The following is a 24434-nucleotide window of genomic DNA, read 5'->3' on the forward strand; positions in this document are numbered from 1 at the left end:
ATAGCAGAATGGATCTGATATAGAGAAATAGGGCTGAGTATTAACCTGGAGGGTTATAAACATGAATGCTGTTATGCAGATGATGTGATGAACAGTATATGCTCGTAGAGGGGAGGTGTGCAGAGTCACGAGGGACTTCTGTGCTAATGTCGGTCAGTTTGTGGACAGTAACTTCTTGATCGTTACTGCTCATTGTTCAGGTCTCTTTGGTTTGTCACTAAGTGCTGTACAGACAGTATTATAATTTTCCTCTATGTGTGACACCTTGCCTTCAGAAACATATAACCTATGGTGCCACAGACGTTAATTGAAAGCGATGGAGGTTTTAGCAACTTCATTATTTATTTGAAAATACAGGAGAGGAGATGCTGTTTTTCTCTAGGAGCCTCTCTCCTGTTTGCAGGATCTGACACTGGGTTGTTATGCTCAGCAAGCACATTTTTTTTAGCTTAGTCAGCTGCAGCCCATTGATTAGATCTTTCTCCTCATGGCTTAGACTGCACTGCAGCAGTTTGCAGTGCCTTGCCGAAAATACCATGTGTGTGAGGGTGGCTGTGTGATTCAGTGGGCAGAGAGAAGAGATGGTAGGCAGGACAACGCGGAGCCTGTTCGTAGGAGCATGATGAAGGCTGCAGAAACGTGTCCACTAATTAAGAATATTTCCAAATGTCTGTGCAGTGTTAAAAATGAACTGCACTGCAGTGAACAAGGTTTTAGAAGATGAGAGTATGACACTTTTTTTTTCTAATGAGGGGTTTCTAGAAAATGAGTTATTTTATAACACAAAGGAGATTAACTCATACATCCTAAGACCCCAAATGTTCAAACATAAAAGCCCAGTAGATTTCATACTTAATTTTTCTTGAAGCATGTAAGATGTAATGTTACTGGTAAGATTAGCATTTTTGCTGTAGAATAAAACAGATTTCTGGAGCTGTAGTACTCAGAGCACTGCATTAGCCTAGGAAGAGAGAAAATTTCTCTTCAACTTTGTATTGTAAAAAAGATAATTGCAGAAAAGGCTAACAGCCCAGCACTGTCACATTAATTCATATAGGGATGAGAGGAAGGAGAAGAGTGGACCTATGTCTAAAAAATACTGCACATTTAATGTATTATAAAAGTGCAATTTCTGTGGGAATGGGTTAGTTACACAGCATTATTGAACATTAGAACTAAAGAACGTTCCAGATAATTATGTAGAGGTTCTTGTTACTCTTGTTGGAGTACCAAACTTAGAGTTCAGAAGGGAGATTGTGTTGTTTTAAATCATCACATCTAAAGAAAATCAGTGTGGTTTAAATGTATCAGGAGCAGACCAGCTGATAGATTTCCAGGTGATTAGCACGCAGATGCTCTTGTTCCTTGTCCATTGTAACTGGCTGTTTCTTTGCTTTCTTCACCTGGAAGCCCTGGTGTAGGAAGTATAACCTGGGACTACCTGTATCAGGTTGCTATGATTTTTTTTTTTCCTCATGTAGCAGCTCTCTAGTTAGAACTCTTGTGGCACAGGACTGGGGGGAAGGGGATGTAACTCAGGCTCAAATCTCATATATGCCTGAAGGGAGCTGTGATCCCATTTTCCATTTCTGAGTGCCTGTACTGCTAAGCTGCAGGGGAGTTGTGGTACCTCTGAATGTGTCATTCCTTCTGATTGGTGCTGTGCCATCTGAAGTTCTGAGCATTCTTTCCTCTGGTCTACAGAAAGAGGAATGGGAAGCTATTACTGTGTTCAGTGGTCAGGGAACAGGGGCAAGTGAATGCTGAGCTGGGTTTACAGGTCAAGTCTTTTCTACATCAGGTAAGTGCATTTGCTGCCAGGTAGAATTGTCTGTCAAACACTCCCTCTGTGATTGAAATATTAAATTAGTCTGTGCAAAATGGATCTTTTCCAATGTAGATGTTGTTAGTCTTGCATCTTAAGCACACTGTAGCTTGGGCGTATGAGTGTGCTCTGGAAGGAGGGAGGTTTTCACGTCGTATGGAGGTGCGGGGGGTTTGAACTCTGTTCTCCTGTGTAAGAAACAAGTGTGGCAATTAAATGTTTGGAGGCTAAAGTTGTCCTGTTCAAGAATCAAGTGATAAATAAGATTACAGCTGAAGAAAGCTTTTGATTAAAAAAAATAAATAAAAGTTGGTCACTCTTACCCCACTTTCTAATGCGAGGAGAGGCATTGTCATTCTCATCTCCTGCACAAATTCTAGCACGGGAATTTTATATGCTTAGCCTGTTGGCACATTGCTTGAAAAGACAAAGTGATCCTTTGCTCTTTTTTTATGTTAAAATCCACTGAAATTTTCAAGTTTACCAAGAATGAAGAATGAAAGAATGTTGTCTTTCTAACTCACCTCTTCGTATGTTTTGGTTTGGAAATAATGCTACAAGAAACTCTGTTGGGTTGTTGGCTTTTGATTAATTGTTTTCTGTTGGAATATACAACTCTCAGCCAAGGTTTTTTTTTTCACTTTACTGAGTTGTGTTTCAATATACTATTAGCTCTTGCCTCTGATCAGAGTGGTCTTTGCATTTTTATACTATGCAAATCAGACCTTAAGATAAAGTGTCTGCTCACATGGCCTAAAAGCAATATTGACATTCATTCTGCCCTCTTACAAACCACCTTTGTGCTTCTCACCACAGCCAGCAGAGATCTAGCTTTCTAGATGGGGTGCTGCAGCAAGCCTGGGAAAAGGGAAGTTGCCTCAAGTTGACAGCTTTAAAACCTGTGATGTTGGCAAAGTAGTGATAGTAAGAACGCTGGTGAGGGAAGGAAAAAAAAGTAAGGTGGTGGCTGTAGAAATAACTAGAAAATTTGGGTGGAAACTCGTAAATAATCAGGCAAGGGGATTTTTCTTCATTTATAGAAAATAAGACACTAATATTAGAATTTGCACTGGGTGGAGAGGATAGGAGATGCATTAAGGGCAAACCTGCATGCTGGTTACTATGCCAGTTGGATTGTGGGAGGAGAGGAGGTTTAGGTATCAGATAATTTTAGGAAGGAAAATCACTGTAGGACCATATGACTGGTCTGCGGTTAGGCTGTAAGCATCTCTGCTCTTGAATTTGTATTTTATACTTATGATCAGGAATAATCAGGGAGAAGTCCCTCTCTAGAGGGACTCCTCTCACTACTTACAGAGCTCTCTTAAACCGCACTGAAAGTTCTGTGTCTAATTGGAACCACATACGCCATGGAGGCAGCAGCTATGAGAGGATGATGGGGGATGACAACAGCTAAGCAAAATGCCCAGGTTTCTGAATGGATGCAATATTGAATTGTTTTTTAATTTGTTTTTTTCCTCATTTTGTTGTTTTTTTTATCATGTTTTTCTTTGGGTTTCTCTCTGTTTTACAGTTCTTTTGAGCTCTTCTTTTGAGGCTGTGTTTGATGCGTTGGCTTCCCATCCGCTGCTCGTAACCATCTCTGCTATGAGTTGTGAGTGAGCCATCATCATGCTTCTGGGTTTTCATTTTGTTTTGCTCTTTTGTTGTATATGGAAGTCTGATTACACCTGGTTTTATTTTTTTCCCCTCATGATATGTTTGCTTTTCAGCAGGACCATGACAGCTATCTAAATGTGCTGCAGAAACCTAGAGCACTTGGGGTTTTGCTTAAGGGGTTGGCAGATGGGTGGTACCAGAGACCGTGGTTTTGTCACTCTTGTGGCTTCAGAGGCAAAGGGAGGGGAGTTCTCTCATCTGACACTTTTGACTCCAGATTTTTCTGTTTATTCATTTCTAACTCCCTGTTGGACAAACTATGCTGCTGTCATTAATAATTCTGCAGTGTAGTACTGTTTAAATTAGTATCTCAAAATGTATGCAAAAGATGCGGAATTTGACTCCACAGTAGATGTGGAGGTTCAAATCACTGTGTCTCCTTTTAGGCCTAACCAATGGAAGTAGAAAATCCCTTGTACTTACCAGGATGCTGGCTTTTTGTTTATTTAAGGTTTCCTTTTTTTTTTCTTTTTACTCCAACTTTTCCAGCAAGTTATTTCAGTCCAAGATACATCTCCAAGTGCTTCCTGTGATCTGTGACACTTCCTTCCTCCCCTTAGCCTCTTCTCTCTGGTCTGCGCTAGCTTTCCTTTCATTTTCTTACTGTTGGAAATCCCTTTCCTATTTCCATGACTGATTAACTGATCCTAGATGACAACAGTCCTGCCAGAGGCGAAGGTGGTGGGTCTCATGAGATGTTTGCACAGGCTGGGGAGGAACCAGTAGTCATGTTCTATTAGAATACCGCAGGAGTAAGAAACAGCAGGAGGAAAGTACTGGCATCCAAATGTAAGTTATTAGGAATGGAGATGGAGATCAGGGCCTTCAAAGTTAGCAATCTACAGAACAATGAGATGAGAGAAAAAGTTTTAATGTGTAGGAAGAAAGGTAGTGTAAGAAGCAAAGATTCTGGTTCATGATGAAATAGGAATGTTCCTGAATTAAAGGGAGCATTTACGAGAAAGGTAAATTTAATTTGAATCATAAGGGAGACAGTATTGGCCCTTTTAATACAGGTGGTCAGAAGTGTTTAAAATGCAGAATGAGGAAATGTTCACGGGTGCAAAGGAGGACACAATTTGGGAAAATGTACCCACTTTGTACATGGGTTACTCTGAAAGTAATGTCTCCTACTTCTTTCCTAATGGAAACTACAACAGACACAAAGGAAAATATAACACAAAACTCTCAGCTGCAAAGCATTGTTTTTTTCAACAAGGTCACCACCTACATACCTTTGCAAGTGACCAAGAGCCTGCAATTCATGCTCATAAAAATCTGCACCACTGTTTCACAGCTGTTATGACAATGTCATTGCTAGGAAAATGTTGTCCATGTTGTTCATCTTTAATTGAACTGAACAGATGGAAGTCAGAAGGCACCAAATCCAGACTGTACTGTGGGTGGCTGTGGTAGGATAGTCCAGCCAAACTGTTCTCCATCGTCTTCAGATTGGTACGGGGCCTGACATTATTGTGTTGGAAGAGAAAGATTGCCTTCTTTACTGGCCTGATCCTGGAAGTTCAAACCTTCAGTTTAATCAGCATAATCAGCATTACAACTTGATAGTTTGTCAAGGTTCCAGGAAACTCAGGAGGATCATCACTTTCCTATCACAAAATACGCTGCACATGACCTTAGCTGCTGGGGCTGTCTTGAACTTTTTCCTCAATGAGGAGTTCACATGTTGCCACCCTGTGGACTGCTGTTTTGACTCTGGTGGTGACACCATGTTTCACCACGCTAATGCGTGGTAATGCGCTAATTCAGAAAACTCTAATCTTCAGCCTCGTTTCAATAGGTGCTGACAAACTATACGCAGTGTTGTTTCTGTTCCTGTGTGAGCGTTCATTGTGCCTGCCTGGTGCAAAGTTCTGTGATATTCCTATGTTGTCACCATCATTTCTAGTACATTAAAGCCGATATTCAGATCCATGTGCAGTTCCCTGGTTGTAATCTATCAGTTCACATGGATGAACTGATCAAGACCTTCATTTTGTTGTGTGACAGCTGGGCATGGCCATCCAAAAAGTGGTTTATTTTTCAAATCACCGTTGTCACTGCTTAAACACACGTGCCTGTGCTCACAGCCACTGTTTGGTCTCTTTAAATGTGAAGCAAGCAGTGACTGAATGTGGGTGCCATTTTTTCCATGTGGGGGGATTCAGTTCCACCCCTGCTTCATACACACTTCCATGTCAGACACAATCTGTCCCGTGGCGACAAAATGTAGTGGGACATTGGTGGGAATGTTCAACCTCTACTGCCATACCAGCAACATTTACCTCTGGTGTCATGGGACAATGTAATAAAATAGGAGCCATTACTTTTGGAGCAGCCTTCATACATGATGCTGTCAGTTGTCTATGTTGTAGTACATTGCCCATATATTGAAAGGAACACAGTGTAATTTTTTTCCTTGTGGAACCAGTCTAATATATTATCCTAAGCTAAAACTCATTTTAAACCTAACTTCTGAGACACTGCAATGTACTTCATATCTCTGTCATCTCCCTGACAGCTCTGTGTAATGAATTACTTTTGCACACAATCTGAATTCAGGGGACATGCTTTATCATGAATAACGTTTTTCATAATAATACTGATGTGGGAAAAAATTTTAAAAAGTCATCAGCTTGTTAGCTTCTTATTTTCCTGGTAGTTGGAGGATTTTTGTCAGTTATGCTATACACGATTCCACAGTCTGTCAGAACTTGCAGAATTTCAGTTCTGTGTCTGGTGTGGAGAGCTCTGGACAGCTGGGATGCTTTATCCAGGCCATTCTTCACTGCTGGGCAATGTGGTGGTGAGATGTGTTTCGTTTTTTTTTTTTAAACAGGAAGAAGTGAGGTATGCAAAGAGATCAGAAGAACTAATATTGATGAATTCAGAAGATAAGTCAGCAGTTGGGCAGGCAGGAGCACTTACTGTTTGGATGGAAAATAAGTTATCTCCTGCTTTCCCCAGTCATGGGAACATTTGATTGCAGTATTTAGTGACCCAGTTGAAAAACAAAACTAATTGTCTCGTGACTGGCAGGGTTAAATGTGGAGGGAAAGCCTTTAGGAGGAAAAAATTGTTAACATACATAACGTTTATCTATTTTGTTTAAAGTTCTGAACATCCTGTCAAAACAATTGCGAAGTCTTGCAGTGATCTCCTGCAGGCAGCAAATCAGAGAGGACTGGGGAGAGAGCTTATTGGATTCAGCTGCAGGTCTGGCTTGTGAACTGTTTCATAGCAGTTGCTGGGTAGAAGCTTGGTTAAATGATGGGTGAGCATTTGTTTCCATTCTGAAAGAAAAGAACAAACCTGCAAACTGCCTGGGAGCTGGTTTTGGAATAGATATAATTAAAGAGAGTACTCTGTTACTAACAGTAAGTATTGATCTAAGTAATATTTTCAGAGATATTGCCAGCCATACTGAAATCAGCACGTGATACTTGGCTCCATGCATATAGATCTACATTTGATATCTGAGGACATCTAAGTAGGAATAGCACATAAAAGACGATCTTCCCTGTGCTACAGAAATTGAACGATATTTGTTCTGAAAGCATTATAGATTATACACTGGAATTGTGACTATTATGAACAATTCCTAATATACTGTTATTTTATAGCTCATGAGGAATTTCCACTCGCAATGGCAAAGAGGAATGAATGTCCTCTTCAGGACAGCTGTCCTATAGAGGTCAGCTATGTAGAGGTCAGAACTGTGGTAAAGAGTGATTCCAACATATTGTTCAGTGACAAGCATTCTGCTTTTCAGAAACCTGTATTGGTGAATTCAGTGCATACTGAAAGGTATTTTGCAGTAATTTGTCAGTAGGCATCCTAAATGTATGCTCTGGGAGGAACAGATATATGGTCATGAAAATCATATCTTGAATATTACCAGTGCTGAATAAGTAGCTTACAGTTCAAGCTGTTGAACTGCAAGATTATATGCTGTGTTAAGTGTGTGGCAGGTGTGTATGGGTTCTGCTTGTGAAATGTGACTTTTTGTTTGGAGTCACTGTAACTGCAGAGCTGCATTATGCATGCTATTCAGGTTCATATTAGCAGCATGGTGTTGATGATCTTGTTTAAAACATGCTCCAATTTTTACTCTTTGTGAGAGTTTTGAAATGTAGAGCTTTCCTGTATCCAGAAGGAAATAATTGACTTGTATGCACTTAAACTGACATAAGTGTCCTAAATAAAAGCACAGTTTTAGGCTTCAGTCTGAAAGCATAGGCACAGGTGAAAAACAAACAGAAATCAACTGACCTAAGTGGGACAGCTTATCCCAACAGAATGGGTATTGGTGCTCAGATTTCTGCAAGAATAGCATCTCACTTAGCATCATTTTCAACACTTAGTGCTTTGCCTAGGCTTAGCTTTAAGGTGCCTGAACCTGATTTTGCCACATGAATTTTGAAAGCTCTGCTGCTAACTCTGGGCCTTCTAGCTAAGCTGAAAGAATTTGCCAGATGTCATTATTTAAATGCAGTTTTTTTCAGAATAAAGGAAGTCACACTGTGAAAAGTAATGTCCTTGTAGAGACGGCATTGGAAAGAGTTGGGGGTGTTGCTCAGCCCCTCCAGCTCCAAATAAAAGTCAGAGGAGGGCTGCCTTTTTCCCAGAGTACCTTTATCAAGCCTTCACCTCCAAGGGGACGTGAAAATCAAGAGAATCAGAGCAAGAAAAACTAAACGTACTGGGGAGAAACTGGTGAGGAGTAAAAAAAAAAATAATATAAAAAAAATCATGTTGACAAACAGTGTCAGCAAAGTTGTACACATGTCAGGGGATTCTTGTTCTTGTCCTGAGCAGGCTGCCCTCAAACTTTGCTTTGCTGTTGTTATTCTGAGTTTTGCACTAGCGTTTCTGTACTAGCTTTTTCCTTGACCTGGGGCTTAAAAGGGAAGTTATAATCCCGGAAAATATTCTTATCTCTTTCTACTACTGCTGTTCTAACCTATCCCTGTTGTAACTTTTCCTTCTGTGTAAAATAAGCTTTTATGGAAATGCAGAATCTCAGAATGCTACACAGGTGGCCGCTAGAGCAGATGAGAGCTTTGTATCCCTTGGGTCAGTAAGGTGAATATATAAGTTCTCAGCAGGTAGCTGCATGTAGGATTTAGTAATCTGCTCTTTCTGAAATGTTTCTGTTGTCTCCCGTCAGCCTCGCAACGTTGCTGGTTTTCGAGGAACGGTCCGTTACGCTTCAGTGAATGCACATAAAAACCGAGTGAGTATTTCTGGGCTATGAAGGGTTAAACACGAGTTTATTTCTCCCCAGGAAATTGTTCTCGGGAGCACAGGCTTAAAAGCTGTGAGTTCTGCTTTGTAGCCTATGTAAGTAAATCATCTGAATTCCATTAGGATGTCAAGAGTGTTTTCTGTAAAATCAAAATTATGATTCAGTTATTGAATCCTCTCAAGTTGGTAAACTTCATGATTTTCATTATTGCATTATTGGACACTGATTAAGAGGAAAAAATTCCCACTGATGCAGTTACCAGTGTTACCTTACAGCCTGCTCACTAATTTCCAACACTACTTGACTGTGAGACGAGTGCCAGGTCCTCACATCCATTTTCCCCCTGGAATTTTGGATTTTAGCTGCATGTCCTCAGGTGAAAAGTTACTTAGTGGAACTCAAGTTTACTTTTTTTTTCCTGAAGATAACCATTATTTCCAGAGGATCTGACATGTTTCATTCTGAACACTTCCAGAAATCTCATCCACCATTTTTCTCAAAACATTCTTGTCCTATGTCAGTAATGCTTCCTATGTAGAAGTGAACTATAAGTCCTCTGGTCCTGCTGCAAAGTGCTTGCCAGATGAGAATTATCAGCCCTCCTCCAGCTTTCCAGCATCCTAACTGCTGTCACTTTTTGAGACAGTGTGTTTGTAAATGTAAATTGGTATTGAATACATTAATATTCATAATATTGATGGTTCTAATCATTGCAGTATTCTATACGTGGCGGAAGTCATCTTGGAGTTTTTGCTTGCAGTCTTGTTATAACAGACTGAGTCAGTGGCTCAGCCATTTGCAGACCTATAATAAATAGGTCTAGCAGGATGCTGTTACCTAAAGAATATTTTTATTCACCTCATCCTCTGCCCTTGTCGTAAGCACCATATTCCCATACCTTTTCCCATAGTGATCCTGGCACTTGAACTTTCATCTGAAAGAGTATTTGCTATACACAGCGTACATACATACATATATGTATATGTGTTTTACATATGTATGTACCAACACACAGGTATATATAAAAACATAGGGGTTGGAGGAAAAAAAAACAACCATCTGCTTTAGTTTTCTGCTTGCAAAGGGGTCCTACAAGTGCCTGAGCTGGTGCAAACTAAGATATATTGTCTTTGTGGTATATAATCTTTCCTGATTCTCATTTTTCTAGCATGTGCTGGAAAGTATTTGTGATAGAGGGCCATACTGAAAACAAAGCCCCCCATAATTAGGAAATAAATAAAGATAAAGCTTTTTCCAAATAGTTTACTCTGGGCTTCTGGGGGACGTGGTTCTTCAGATTCCTTTGATATGTCAGAGAATTCTATTCCTACTTACAAAGTACTTCTGTAATTAGCATGGCCCAGAGCTCACTATTCTTAGAGTCTCTTTGTAGCTACCTGTAAATTCCTTAAGTTTGAAAATGAGGAGGAGGAATCTGCCAGCAGCTGAACTTTCAGAAAAGCTTTAGGAAAAACAGTTGTTTTTTTTCTGAGAACAGGACTTAAAAATTCAAAATACGTTACTTTGAAACACCATCCTTCTGGTGAGGAACAAAGGTCTGAGTTGTATTAATTCAGATGGGTGTTAGTTATGCTTTCTTCTGTCCCTTAGCAGTTGTCTGCATGTGGCTTTATTAAAAATAAATCTGTAGGATATATCATTAAAAATAAGACTTATGAGGAAGATTCAGGTTGTTTTACGAGGGGAGGTTACTGGCTGTAAGACGTCATTCATTGCCAAAGGTGGAAAGAGTGATACAGGGTGGGCAGCTGAATGCCGTAATGTTTTCTGATGGATACTGATAAAACTGAAGTATGATTTTGGGAATTTTCAGCTGTAGCTGACATCAGCTGAAATTCTATTTAGACACAGACATTGCTGCTTAATGCACGCTGCTCTGAGAGATCGTAGTCTGGATATTGTATGTTGAGCACCAAAAACAAATTCATGTGCTTTATGTCTCAATTTCCCATTTGCTAGGCCAGGAGGAGGATGGTATGGGGAGAATCTGGAAATTGTTGTGGTTCTTGATTATGGGAGTTTTAAAAAAAAGCCCTTGAGTAAATGCTGTCTTTTGAAAAGAGTTGGAATGGTACTTTACTTAAAAACAATGATAAAGAAGACTTTCTCTACACTGTTTGGTTTTTTTTTCTTTATCTGGTTTGTTCTATATCCTCTTAATAAATATTCTGTATGCTAAGTGAAGGAGAATCCTGTGGAAAACTGTTCCGCAATGTGTTCAAAAGTAAAACAAATGAAGTTATTCAGGCGACTGTGTTGACATTGCCCAGTTTAGTAAATGCTTGATTTTGCATCATAAATCTTTAATCTGGCTTCTTTAATCATGTAATGGGAAGTATGACTTCTCTCCCTGCTTTTTAAAATGAGGTAGCTCATCTGGAGAGCACATCTGGACCACTGAGCAGCATGGAACTTTGCTCCTCAGTCTTCGTCTCTCTTTTCTCCAGGAGATGGGTAGGCATGATGATCTGTGGTCCCTCTTCTACATGTTGGTGGAGTTTGCAGTTGGTCAGCTTCCATGGAGAAAGATCAAAGATAAGGTAAGAAACTTAGCATCTATACTTGAGACGGGGTGCTCCCTTTTTGTTAATAGCACTCGTACTATTCCTGTTTTTCATCAGATCTTGCTGCTGGATGCTGATCTGCTTTTGTGTTCTGTCACACGCCAGTGTGCAGTTTGCCTTATTTGGGATGCACGTTGTTAATCATATTGGATCAAGCAATTTTGATCTTACAAAGCAAATAACAAAAGTGGAAAGGCTGAATATGAGCTGTCCTTTTTACAAAAAAACCAGAGCCTTTAGAAAGGAGTAAGGATAACACTGGCATGGAATGCAAGCCAAATGGGAATTGCAACTGGAGAATTGAGTAACTGTTCATGTTACAATGAAAATAATTCATGCTTGAGAACAAAGTCCCTGGGAAGAAATATGTTACCTGTGCAGTAGATTCTGCTAAAGGGACAGCTTCTGAAGAGTGTTTCTGACTTAGGATTCTCCTTTGGCCTTTTTCTGCAGTGATCTACCTTCCTGTGGTAGGGATATCAAAACAAAGTGTCTAGCCAAAATGCTACTTCTATGAATCACCTGTGTTTTGGGAATGACAAGACTGGACAGTGTTTCAGGAATTGTAAGACAGAGGAAGTCTGAATATGATGCCATGATTCTTGGATCTGAGATATTTTATGTTTTCCAGGAGCAAGTTGGCATGATAAAAGAAAAGTACGAACATCGAATGCTGTTAAAACACATGCCTTCAGAGTTCCACCTTTTTCTGGATCATATTGCAAGCTTAGACTACTTCACCAAGCCAGACTATCAGGTAGGAGCCTGTCTTTGTTGCCACACTAATGCATGACACAGTGGATTGGTATTTGCTTTTTCCAATTTTTCCAGACATATGTTTATATCTGACTGATGAACACCTTCCTAGAACCAGGAGGAAAGGATCCTTACATTCTGTACCATCCTTCAGCATCTCAAAAATTTCTTCTCCTTCTTGCCCGCTCAGCCCAAAATAATCCCTTTACTCCAGAACAGAAAGCTTTTCCCAAAGCAGCAGTTTGCATTAAAGCACAAAGGTTGTGAGATAGTCCAAGCATGGCAAAATTTTAGTGCAGCTTGTCAAACTGCAAAGAGCCTCTGCCACCAGCTAAATGGTGCACACCAACCCTTTTAGTTTCTTGCAGATCCATGTGAGCCTTAACTCTTGAGGATCTTTCTTTAACATTCATCTTAACATTTTTTCTCCCATGCAGCGTTTGCTATTAGCTTGTATGTGATCAATTACAGTAGTTAACTAACACAATGTAACCGAAGCAGCTTGACTCTGTTTCCCTTTTTTGTCACAGTGCTTTCCACATTAAAGCCAAAGCGATGAAAACATGATTTTATTAGCAAACCTGTGTAGTCTTATGTGAGTGACTGTTCCTGCTGATGAGTGGGAAGATGTGCTTTTGTATGTTAGCTATGGACTTATTCAGCATAGCAACCACAACTCTTTTCTTTTAGGTTTATTTGGGAATAAAAACCAGACACCTTCTGGATAGTACAGTGGAAGTGTAACATTCGCAACCGAAGTGGGGAGCTGGAAAGCAGTGATGGTGGACTGAGAAGAGGCTGAGGGGGCTGGGTTTCTTTAGATCTCTAGAAAGGGCAAGAGGAGATCTAATCACTGTTTTCCACTATTGTCAGGGGCTGCAGGGAGAAGAGAGGCAGAGAGGCAGATTTTTCTCAGAGGCATACAGTGAGAAGCAGCAAGCGGAAGTCACATCTAGGGATATTGGGCTTAGTTCTAGGGGAAAAATCAGAATGAGGGTTGTTATGTGTGGATCAGATACTTAGACAGTCTCCATCCTTAGAGATTTCCAGAAGTCAATCGAACCAAGACCCTGAGGCACCAGATCTGACTTTGTAATTAGCCCTGGTTTGAGCAGATGGCTGGATTAGTGATCTTCAAAGCTCCTTTTGAATCTATATCCTCCTATCGTTCTATTCCAGTGTAAAATAACCGTACTGTATTGAAAAGCCATCCTTGAGATAGAAGTGAAAGGGGATTTTTCCGGACCATTTTAGTGCACTCCAAATCATGAACAGCTTTTTCTCAGTTGGGGATTTGTCTTGAAGCTGTGAATTGCCTCTTTGCCCTCAGCTTCTTGCAGGTGCAGCTCTGGAAGGAAGCCTACAAAAAGAACTCTCCACAAAAATCTGGCACCTGCAGCTCAGCACCGAACAGTGATTCTTCTAGCTTGACTGGAGGCATAATCCAGCCAGCAAATTCTCCAAACATCTCAGCTTCAGAGATGTCCTTTGCATTCTTTTATCTGGTTTTATTACTGAGAAAAATGTAAAGGCATATCAGATGGCATCTGAGTTTGATGCCAGTAGCAGGCTCTCAAAAAAGTTAAGGAACTGGGCAAAGATGTCTATTCAGATATGAAGTCGTGGTTTATTTACAATGTGGAATGATCAGAAATAAGGAAACAGAATAAAATATGTATGAATATAATTTAATGTTACTGTTTCTCTCCTTAACTTTTGAATATATTTCAATTTAATGTATACTTACTAATCACCTGGTAAGGATCAGGATTCTGAAGGCTGTCCAACAGCTGGACAAGCTTGGTTTTGTAGCTGTTCAGTTCTGGTCAGTCTCCAGGTTAGTCTCTGAGAGAAATTTCTGTGAAAGTCCAACTGCTTTGATTGGAGATGGTGTTTTTCTGGCCTTGTAGCATGTCTCCAACAGTACTGGGTGTTGGAAGATAATAAAAGAACAATCATTCAGTGATGTTTTTTCCAGAAAACTCTCCAAGCTTGAAAATCAGGGACCTTTGAGGCTTAAGAGTCACCCCATCCAAATATGTCTGCTTCTTGTAGTCCTCAATGAATCTGTGTTTCTTCAACTTGTCCTGTCTCATCCTGGACTTATGTAACCCTTTAGCATCCACCATGTTGTGTGACAGAAATGATCCATGGCTTAAGTGCTTACTGCTTGAAGGGCTACATCTTTCTGCTTATTCTAAACTTGCCACCTGCTAGTTGCAAGTGCCTTTCTTAAGAGACTTTACATCGTGGACAGAACTGTGAGCACTGGGTCCCTACCTCCTCTCCTAGGTCTTGTAGACCTCCATGGTGTAGCTTTGCAATTCAAAACTATTTAGTTGCACAGAAGGAAATCTTTCCACACCTTCGATCCAGTAGCATGAAGTTCTGGTAGAATCCTTCCTCTCACCTCCATCATTTTGAAGTGGGGAATGATGCATAAACTCTGCGTGTGAGCCTCCAATTACCAGATCATTCTATCTGCTCCTTTCTTCTTCACTGTCTGGAAGTTGATGTATTGTCTCTCTGCCTTCTCCTGATGTATGTCTTCTGGCTTTACAGAATGCTGCATATCGTAGGATGCTTTTGGCTTTATTAAGAGGCCAAGCAAAACATGGGTGTAAGAAGAGCCATATTGGGTCAGTCCCTCTCTTCTTGATCCTCTGTAACTGAAGAGAGATGCATGGGGCTTGACTGCTGCTGTGTGCTTCTTGCTCTCAGCTGTCCATTCGATGAAGTCTACAGTCTTTATCTTCAGCTTAGCTGCTCTCAGCATCTGGAATTGTCTACATAGGCAAATGCCAGCAGGAAGGGGAGAGTGGTAAAATATCTGTAGAGTGATAAAACACCTGTAGCCCTCACCACCATCTTGCAGCACACATGAAAGAAAAAGCAACTGCATCTGCTATTTATGCATGATTTTTATCAACATTACAGGAACAATGTTTTAGGGGTAGAAGGTTATGTGGATACTTCAAATCAGTCATCCTTGCCTTTTTTTCCCCATACCATCCCTTCTCCATATTGTTGGGTTTTTATTGGGTTTAAAAAAAAAAAAAAAAAAGAGAAACTTACACTACTTACCTTTCAGCTGTACTTCTCTCCCTCCAACTCCCCCTTAATCTAACTTGTGGCTTTTTGTCTGTGTGAATTCTTCCAGTTCTGTAATTTTTCTCCCTGTGCCTTTGTCCCTATGTGATTTTTTTTTTCTCTGTGTGTTAGGCAACGTTTGTCTCCCTTTGCCTTAACCACGCTTCTGTCTTTCCCCTACAAGCTCTGAGTGCTTTCTGCACCTCCTGACCATGCACTTAGGCAACTGCTCCCACACAATGATTGAAATCCTCTTTTTATGCACCCAGCATTACTACAGTCCTTACCACTTCCTATTTTAGCACCTAGCCAGGGAATCTTTCTCACCTTGAAGAGAAATGTTGTTATCTGAGTTCTTCTGGGGAAGTTCTGCCCTCCTTTAGCTGGGCCTGGCTGAAGATGGAGCCTCAGGATAGAGAGCTCTGAGGTATGCAAAGAGCATGAGAGAGCCCTCTCCCACTGTCTGTGTTTCTCAAAATGAACTCTAAGGACAGTATCTGCAGAGGCCCTCAGGTAGGAAACAACTTCTGTGGTCATGGAGAGGACCAGTCTCAGATGGAGACTGCTGTTCTCTCCTTCTGTCCTTCCATTATATACAGTCTGTTGTGTCTGTATGATAAATACAGATTGCAGGCTGATGTATATACATCTGTTCAAAAGGGAAATATTTCTCTAAACATTGGAGAAAGGTGCGATTACATTTGCAGTTGCCTCAATAAGAGCATCCAGGATGGGGTGAAAGTGATAACCAAGGTGGAGGTAGTCAGGAAAAGCAACTTTCTTTGTTGACTTCTCTCTGATCTGACTTTGAAACTGGATCTGATTTCAAGGTTAGCAATGCTTTGAATACAGATTGGACTGTCTGAAATCCCTTGCTAATCAAAGCTATTGAATTTCAGCCTTCTGTATATGTAGCATCTCCTGCTTGAGGCTCTCGCTGCACCCCTTAGCTGAAATCCAGCATAACCGAGGGATCACTTGTCATCTTCCTTCTTAGCAGAAAGAAACTCAGTGTGGGAGGCCTGCAGTGACTGTGGAGGCTACTCTGATTCCTGGTGGTATCTTGCACGCAGACAGAGGAACCCTACATATAGTAACTCTTTGCATGACTTCTGAAAGCAGTGGTTAGAAAAGAATGGTTTCATTGGAAAGAACCTACACAGATCATAAAGTCCAGCTGCTTTGGATAGTTTCAGAGCTATCCAAAAGTTAATGTACTAGTAAGAGCATTATCCATAAGGTTCTTGATCACTGACTGGGGCATCAACCATTGAGGCTGATACGGTGGCTGACCACTCTCATGGTACAGAAATGTTTCCTGTTGCCCAGTCTGACCTTGCCCTGATGCAGCTCTGTGCTGTTCCTTTTCTGCCATTGGTTTCCAGGAGCAGAGCCTGGCATCTCCCTCTTCACCTCCTCTTCCCCAGACTGGGCAACCCAAATGTCCTCAGCCTCTCTTTATAGGGTATGCCTTCCTGTTAGCAGCTTTCTTGCCCTCCTCTGAGCTCTTTCAAGGACCTTAACAGCCTTTTCATATTGTGGAACCCAGAACTGCACGCAGTATTTAAGGTGAAGCCAAACCAATCCTAAACAGTGAGAGAATCACCCCTTTTGAGGTTGGTGTTGAAACTGTGCTGTGCCCTCCACTTTCCTTCTTATAAAGCTTTGAACTTTCTTCAGGAATAGAAAAGGTTTAGAAAGGCTGAGAGTGATCAGCACGACCATGGAATAGCTTTAGAACAGTGACAGCTAAGGATACCAGTATTGGGGAAAAAAAAAGAAAAACATCAAAAAAAACTATTGGGAGTGCAATAAATGCCTGTAAAATCCCAAATAGCCTGCAAAGTCATTTGCAACTTTTAGTAGAAGAGGCTATAGCAGAAACTAACAAAAATTGTTTTGGCTCAGTTGGGGCCTTGAAGGTGCGAGGAAATGATAAGAATTCACTCCTGCTTTTAGCATGTGATATCTTACTTCAGACTGTTTCAGTATCAAAGCAGTGGAAGGTAAGGAAAGTGGTACTGGTTCTTAAGAGACTTCAAAAAATGCCTGTCCCTGGCACTGACATGTACATCACAAATAATCAGGAATATAGTAAAGACCCCAGGGTTAGAGGACAGATGAGTGGGAGTAATGTAATGCTAGTTAGTATGGCTTTTATAAGGACAGTCTGCCTGCTGATGTGTAGAGTTCTTGGAAGGAGTTTGTGAGCCTGTGGGCAAAGGCTCTATAAATCGTGCTTTAATGGTAATTTCTAAGAGACATCGGGCAGACCTTGCTAGGTTCCTAGTCAAACTAAGCTCACTAGGAATAGCAGGGAACCTTCTCAGATGAATAAACAGATAGTTAACAAGTGAGAAGTGAAAAGCCATTTAAAGGAGGTTACTGGTGTAATTAACAGAGCCCTGGGTTTGAACCAGGTTCTTCCAATTGTTCAGAAAATCATTTGGAAAAGAGAGTAAATACCAAAGTGATGAGTGTCACTTACACATACCAGTTGTCCTAAATAACAAAGAAAGACTGTTGACTTAATGGAAATGAATGGGTAAGAAAATAGCAGATGAAATTCAATGTAGGTAAATGTCTCATACTGTGTATGTAGAAAAGGAATGTGAATCTAACCTCTGTGCCGGGCTTCGTCTTGGCATTAGAAGAGATTGTTCTGTGAGAGCTTATACTCAGTGCTCAGTAACACTCAGAAAGCAAACAAAACCATAAGGACAATTCCAAGTACTATTAGAAGATAAACACGTGAATCTGTACGATGCATATTTCTTAAGTACTGTTTATACTTCCGTACCTGAATCATAACAAGGATAAATTTAAATCAGGGAAAGTGTAGTGGGGAGGGGGTAACAAGGAACTACAGATACATCGACTTCTAGATACAGAAAGATGAAGTAGACTAGGACAGCACATTCTGCAAATGAGAGGACTGACATGTACATGACATCTTTAAAATCAAAAGTAGAACTGCAAAAAATTGTTTTCTGCTTTTTCTAACATGAAAATGAGAAACTGCCATATGAAGTTAGCAGATGGCAAATTTAAATGAACAAAACAAATAGTTTATGTCATTGGTGAATTCTTTGCCATGAGATATGTGTAGTTCAGAAGCTTATGTATTCAATAAGTAACAGGACAGATTCATGAGAAGATGTCCAAGGTTACTAAATACCAGAAATGCATTTACTAAATAGCAAGAATTACTCTTTATTTGCTTACATTCAGTTTTGAGCAAGTTCCATGTCAACAGTAGCAGCACAAGTCCTGTTTCTATCAAGGGTGAAAGGAAGTATCATGAGATGAGGCTAACAGAAATGCAATCCTATCATATTGAACTGTCACAACATTAACATCCCTTTCTGAGCAAAGGAGTTGCTACATCTGCCATGTCACATCCTGTCTGTCTCTTCTCTCTAGAGAGGTGTTACCTGTCCCCTGGTCTGACAGCTCTGAGAATTCTTTCTCAAAATGCAGTGCCACTGCAGGAGTAGAGCTACAATGATTCTTTGCTTCTGGGCCACAAAGGAAAAAGATGACTTAACTGAAAGCTGCAGATAGGGTGTTTTTGGTTTTTTTTTTTTGCAGTGAGCCAGAGGTAGTAGGAAATGGCAAATTCTCATTGCCTTCATGCAGAATGTTTTCTGATCATGCTGCTAAAAACAACTGGAATTGAAGTGAAGAAATAGGCATTTAATCTATGGTAATGTTTATTCGTGTCCCGGTGTTGACATCGCATTTCGCTGGGTAATGCTTTGCTGCACAGAACACTGCCTGTAGCTTCATTTTTCTCCTGAAGAAATTGGTTCTCAGAAGTGGACAAGCATAAACCATGTGAACATGTGCATTTGTACCTGCAGTCTTTTAAAGAAAATAATTTAGTCACTTTCACAGTTTGTTTTCTGCAGCCCAGTGTGGCTGTTGCCACTGTGCATAAGCATATCACTGAGCTCCTGCCTAAGCTGTATTTAAGCCAGATGTTGCAGCAAGTCTGCATTCTGGAGCTGGAGCTTTGCTGTTGTGTCCATGTCTTCTGGTGGGCCTTGAGCTCTGTGTAACACAAGTACCATTTTTCCTATGTCTAGTCTACAGGAACACCAAGCTGAAATTCAGGCTTTATATTTAGAGTAACCAACCAACTACAACATTTAGCCAGATCAGTGTTTAGATTACACGTGTCACTGTGGTAGATTTAAAGAAATTTCAGTTACCAAGCTAAAAACAGCCTAGGAAACAGCTAGTGTGATTCTGTGACATTTGCTTTTCATTCCTTGGTGCCTTTTACAGGCAAGATGCTCTTGAACCTCATCATCATAGCTCATTATCTTTTTTTGTATGAAAGCTTCTCTCAGCCAACTTATTCTTAGAATAAATTGTTTTTGTAAATTTATTCCAGCTAATCATGTCCGTGTTTGAGAACAGTATGAAAGAAAGAGGCATCACTGAAAATGAAGCTTTTGACTGGGAGAAGGCTGGTACAGATGTCTTGTTGTCCACTAGCACTTCTACTCCACCACAGCAAAACACCAGGCAAACAGCAGCCATGTTTGGGTGAGTACTGCAGTCATGCCAGTCAGACCATGGGCGTGCTCACTAACAAGTTAATCACTGAAAGATTCAAAGGCTGTTGTGATCCTGAAAGGTAGGAACCTATGTGGCATGGTTTGATTTCAGGCATGTTAGTAGAAAACACGTTTTGTACTTTGGATGAGTCTGTTGGTTTAAGTTACATTAAGGAATGCCTTTGACTGGGATTAATGGAACCTGTATGCCATACTGTATGACACACACAGCTGGCACTTCTCTAAAAGTGCTTACAGAAACACAGTTGTTCTGCTATGGAATGGGTTTCTGGTGTAGAGCTGAACTCATCAGATGCATGCTGCCTGTGCCTACTTCGTGGCTCCCCAGCCCTCACAGGGTTTTTCATTTGCTGGTGCAGCAGTACGAGAAACTTGTTGCTCAGAGTTGGAAGTCAGTCCGGATGGTGAGCTGTGGTCTGTTCTGTGCTTTTGAAGGAGTAATGATCCATAATAATATTACTGAGGATAGAAAGTGTAAAGCCTATCAAGCCTCATTGTCTCATGGACAGATGGGTGGTTTTTAAGCTAAGTACTTTGTAATGTGCACTCCTGAACTTCTGAAGAAGTTTGCAGCCTGGGAATTGAATGTCCCCAAATGCCATCTTTGTGACTGTATACTAGGTGGAATGTTCTGATCTGTTTCATATCATAATATCTGTGTTTGGTTTTTTTTTCAACCAGAAATACATTAAAAACTACTAAGGAATTTCTGTGGAGCAGTGTGATAGGCCACATTCTTTAATTACTATTACCTTTCTTGTTTTTTTTCCATAGGGTGGTTAATGTCACTCCAGTACCAGGAGATTTGCTTCGTGAGAACACCGAGGACGTCCTACAGGGTGAACATCTGAGTGATCAAGAGAATGCTCCTCCCATCCTGTCAGGCCGGCCAGCAGAAGGTCTTGGTCAGACACCAAACACTGCTTTCAATGAGGCTGAAGTTTGGGAAGAGACAGATGTGAATCGCAACAAACTCAGGATCAGCATCAGCAAAGTAAAGAGCACATGTTTATTTCTTGTGGCTTCTGGTCTCAGGGCAGTGAATTCAGACTGCTGTAAGCAAACTGGATCCACTGCTGTAACATCCTACGTAGTACAGAACAAACAGCACCAGAAATTTCTCTGTGGAAGTGGGAAATAACAGTTTTTTTCAGAGTGAAAGCCATTGGGATTAATTTGGATCTTTATGCAAAAATACGTTGTGAACCCAATAATGCTAGAGTGAATCATTCATGTAACCACTACGTTGTGATGTAGCATCTTGGTACTTCAAGCAGTGGTGGTCTAGTCCTTCAGTAGCTGATACAGTATCAGAAATATCCCAGTTTTGGAAATTATAAGCCAAAATTTTACTGCATCCCAATCTCTTGGGCAAATAAATTCAATCTGAGGTGCCCTATTGTCCTGGATCTTAATTAATCACTGATTGAATTTGTCTTCCAGTTGTTTAACTGTCCTTTCTATGGGGTAGCACAGTCTATGAATGGCATATTGGTTCGTGCTTGTTAAGAGAAAGCAGACTCATTACTTAATATTTTTGCATTTTTGCCTTCCAAGGTCGTATTGGGCTTTGTAGCCTTCATTACATGTACACTGCAGTTGGTTTTCCTTATAATCCTTAAGCTATTTCTTCTTGTTCTTTCTTGTAGAAGATTCTTCTTGTAGAAGAATCCTTAAGCTAGTTCTTTCTTGTAGAAGTGACTGGATGATGAATTCATTGTGTTATTTGAGGGTTTACCAGTTCATTTATTTATTAGATCAATGTACATATTGTAAGTAAACTAGCGTTTGTTGTGTTGATCTCAATCCTTATTTCAGAATCAGAATATCACATGGAATGATACCAAATACAAACAAAATCTGTCACCAGAGAAACCTGCATTGGCAGGCAAACTGTCAGCAGACAGATATTGGCAGGGTAGCATTAATCATACAGTAAAGCTACCAGCCTGCTGGGTCTGACCAGAATTTACTTCAGTCTGTACACAGACAGAAAGTTAGTCCTTTCTTCAGCCCTTCCCACAGATATCTGTGCTGTCCTGAATCTTATTAGGAAAGATTATTTTAAGACCAGAAAGCCTCTCATCTATCTTACTTAATGTTCTCCATGTGTCCAATTTGGATCAACATGTTATTGGTATGAAACGTTACCTGAAGAGTTCCTCAATACTGAGAATTATAAATGAAGTTCAAATCACTTCTTCATCTGTCTCTGGTAAATTGTGTGTGTGTATTTGCAGAAGTTCTCATCTGAAGGCACATGGAATAAGAAAAGCTTGATAGAGCAAGGCCTTTCTTTTTCCACAAGTTACAAAAACAAAAAAATTATTTCACAGAAATCCTGGTAGTTCCTGTCTGTTCTTTTGTTCCTTTGAGCCACCAGGTGCCTTGATGCTCTTCAGTCAGACCAAGATGCGTGCAGGGGAGTCCTAACTGTCCTTTCCTCATGCTAGTTGTATGTTGTGTCTAGGTACTCAGTACTATCATTCACAGGGCTGTCACAACAGCAACTAGAGGCAGAAGAGGATTTTACAAGATCCACAGCACAACCAGGTGACTCTCCTGCTAAGGGCTGTGCTATTTCTTATCAGTTTACTGGCAGAGCAGTTCAGAGGAGTCAGCGTGGCAGTGAGTGCTTCAGTTCTGACAAGCTCAGTGGATACACAGCAGTGAGTAGAACAGAGCTGAGGACATTATGCTTTCCAAAGCAGAAGTCTGGCCTTTCTGTCAGCAAGGGTTATCTTTAGTCTGACTCTTGCCTGTCCTTTCTCTCTGCTAGGGCTGTTCTCTTTGCTGTGATTGTTCTCTGATAAGGAGTCAGTTTTCATTGAAGTCACAACCACCACAAGGAGAAATAAGAGGCTGCAGATTTGATCTGTAGGGATGAAGCTTCACCTCTCCTTGCAATCTCAGGCATACTGTGTGTCTTTCAGAATGGCATAGGCAGCTGGTTGGTAAAACACCTTTCTATTCCCAGCTTCAACATCTTTGTTTTCCAGCTTTGTGGAACTAGAATTAGCTCTCACTGTCCCTGTCTGGCTCTTTGCTTTTAGGCAATGAATAAATCTTACTGTCTTTTGTTCTTCCCGGTACTTTCCCAGGATGTACTTAGGAGAATCTCTGTTCACATGGTTCAAATCTTGTTCTGTTCCATTTCTCTCATTTCTCCGCTGAGGGTTTTCTTGCTCCTTGTCACAGAGAAAGGTTCTTCTTTCACTTGGGATCAAAGTTCTCATTCTTTGTTGTTTGTTTGTGGTTTTTATTTTTTCAGAAGTTTTTTCTTTCTCTCTTGCACTTCCTCCCAGTTCTCTGCTCTTGGATCTTGCCAAGTTGTTTGTTTTCCTACAAGTACAATATCAGTATTTTGTTGCCCTCTTCCCAAAGATATTTGTCACCAAATTGACTTAGTTGTATCACGTCCATCCACAGTAGTAGTATATACATTCAATATAATGCATGATAGAAGCAAAAATGTAGATTTTGTACATGTTTGCTTTGGCTCTTGGACACCACAGATTAACAGAATTTGTGTTTGCAGTAGTTTAGTCCATGATAATTCCAGGGTAATTGAAAGGCAAAGGCCCTCTTGTAGAGGTGTTTAAGTATTTGAATTGATGTAAAATCCATTCCTTGTTTTAATATTGGATAATTGCCGGGCTGTGTGGGGCCTTGTGTTACTTCATAGGTTGTTTCTGTAGCTAAAACTGTGTCCTGGAAGAATGCACAGAGTAACAGTGAAGGATGAGGAGTCAAAGTCTGTGATTGGTTTTCAGCGTTCTTCGTGTTTATTCCCTGCAGACTCAGTGCATGGTGGAAGAAGATCAGAGAAATGGGGTCTGTCCCAGCTCCCCTGTCCGAGTGCCTCCAGAGTCCCCTACCGCACAAGCGCGCTCCCTACGATATCGCCGTGTGAACAGCCCGGAGTCAGAACGCCTCTCTACAGCCGATGGCAAAGCAGATCTACATGAAAGAAGGTTTGCTTACCCTCTGTAACCTCCTGCTACATGTAGCAATGCCTCGATTGACTGTTGAGGCCAACCTGATGGTTAGATAAATGGGCACTGAAAGGAGGAGTCGGTGCCTGTGGGCTTTGCAGCCTTTGTGATGAGATGTTCTTGTCTGTTAATAAGGCCTGTTAGTGGGAAGGGTTCTGGGTGGGAATAAAGTAAAGAGTGGGACGTTTAGTGGAGAAAAAGCAAAGTGTTAGATCAGAAATGAAGTTAACAGTCCTAAAGCTTTTTGCTGACCTTAGGTGGGAGGGAAGAATGGATCTAGTTAGGATACATACGGAGATGCATATATTTTAAGAGCTAGCTGGCGGATTCTCATCTGGAGAGTTTCATTATTTCATTTGTCCAGAGTTGTGGTGGAAGCCCCATCCCTGGAGACATCTGAGGTCAGGCTGGATGGGGCTCTGAGCACCTGATGGAGCCAGAGGTATCCCTGTTCATTGCAGGGGAGCTGGACTAGTTGGCCTTCAGGGATCCCTTCCAACTCAAATGGTTCTATGAGCATTATTTTTCAATACTAATAGTCATCATCCTCATCATTTTCAGCATATAACGTTGCATTTGTTTACTTTTGTAAAGCATTGCATCCAGAATGCAGAGCCTGATTTTGAGGCTTGTAGGTGTACTTACCTCAGATCCACAGTGAAGAAATGT

At 40.8% G+C, this 24434-nt stretch overlaps 1 protein-coding gene across 1 annotated transcript in view; it reads left to right on the forward strand.

Moving 5' to 3' along the window:
* Positions 1-24434, forward strand: part of TTBK1 (tau tubulin kinase 1) — a gene marked incomplete at both ends in the record, with an annotated part of 77411 nt that overhangs the window by 25553 nt on the left and 27424 nt on the right. The window contains 6 exons of the mRNA XM_079532886.1: positions 8676-8741; positions 11222-11314; positions 11970-12095; positions 19584-19738; positions 20545-20764; positions 23569-23744. Coding sequence (XP_079389012.1) covers positions 8676-8741; positions 11222-11314; positions 11970-12095; positions 19584-19738; positions 20545-20764; positions 23569-23744 — 836 coding nt within the window. The remainder of the gene's footprint in view (positions 1-8675; positions 8742-11221; positions 11315-11969; positions 12096-19583; positions 19739-20544; positions 20765-23568; positions 23745-24434) is intronic.

Source organism: Tetrao urogallus (assembly GCF_951394365.1).
Source record: "Tetrao urogallus genome assembly, chromosome: 2".
In the NCBI taxonomy this organism is placed as follows: domain Eukaryota; kingdom Metazoa; phylum Chordata; class Aves; order Galliformes; family Phasianidae; genus Tetrao; species Tetrao urogallus.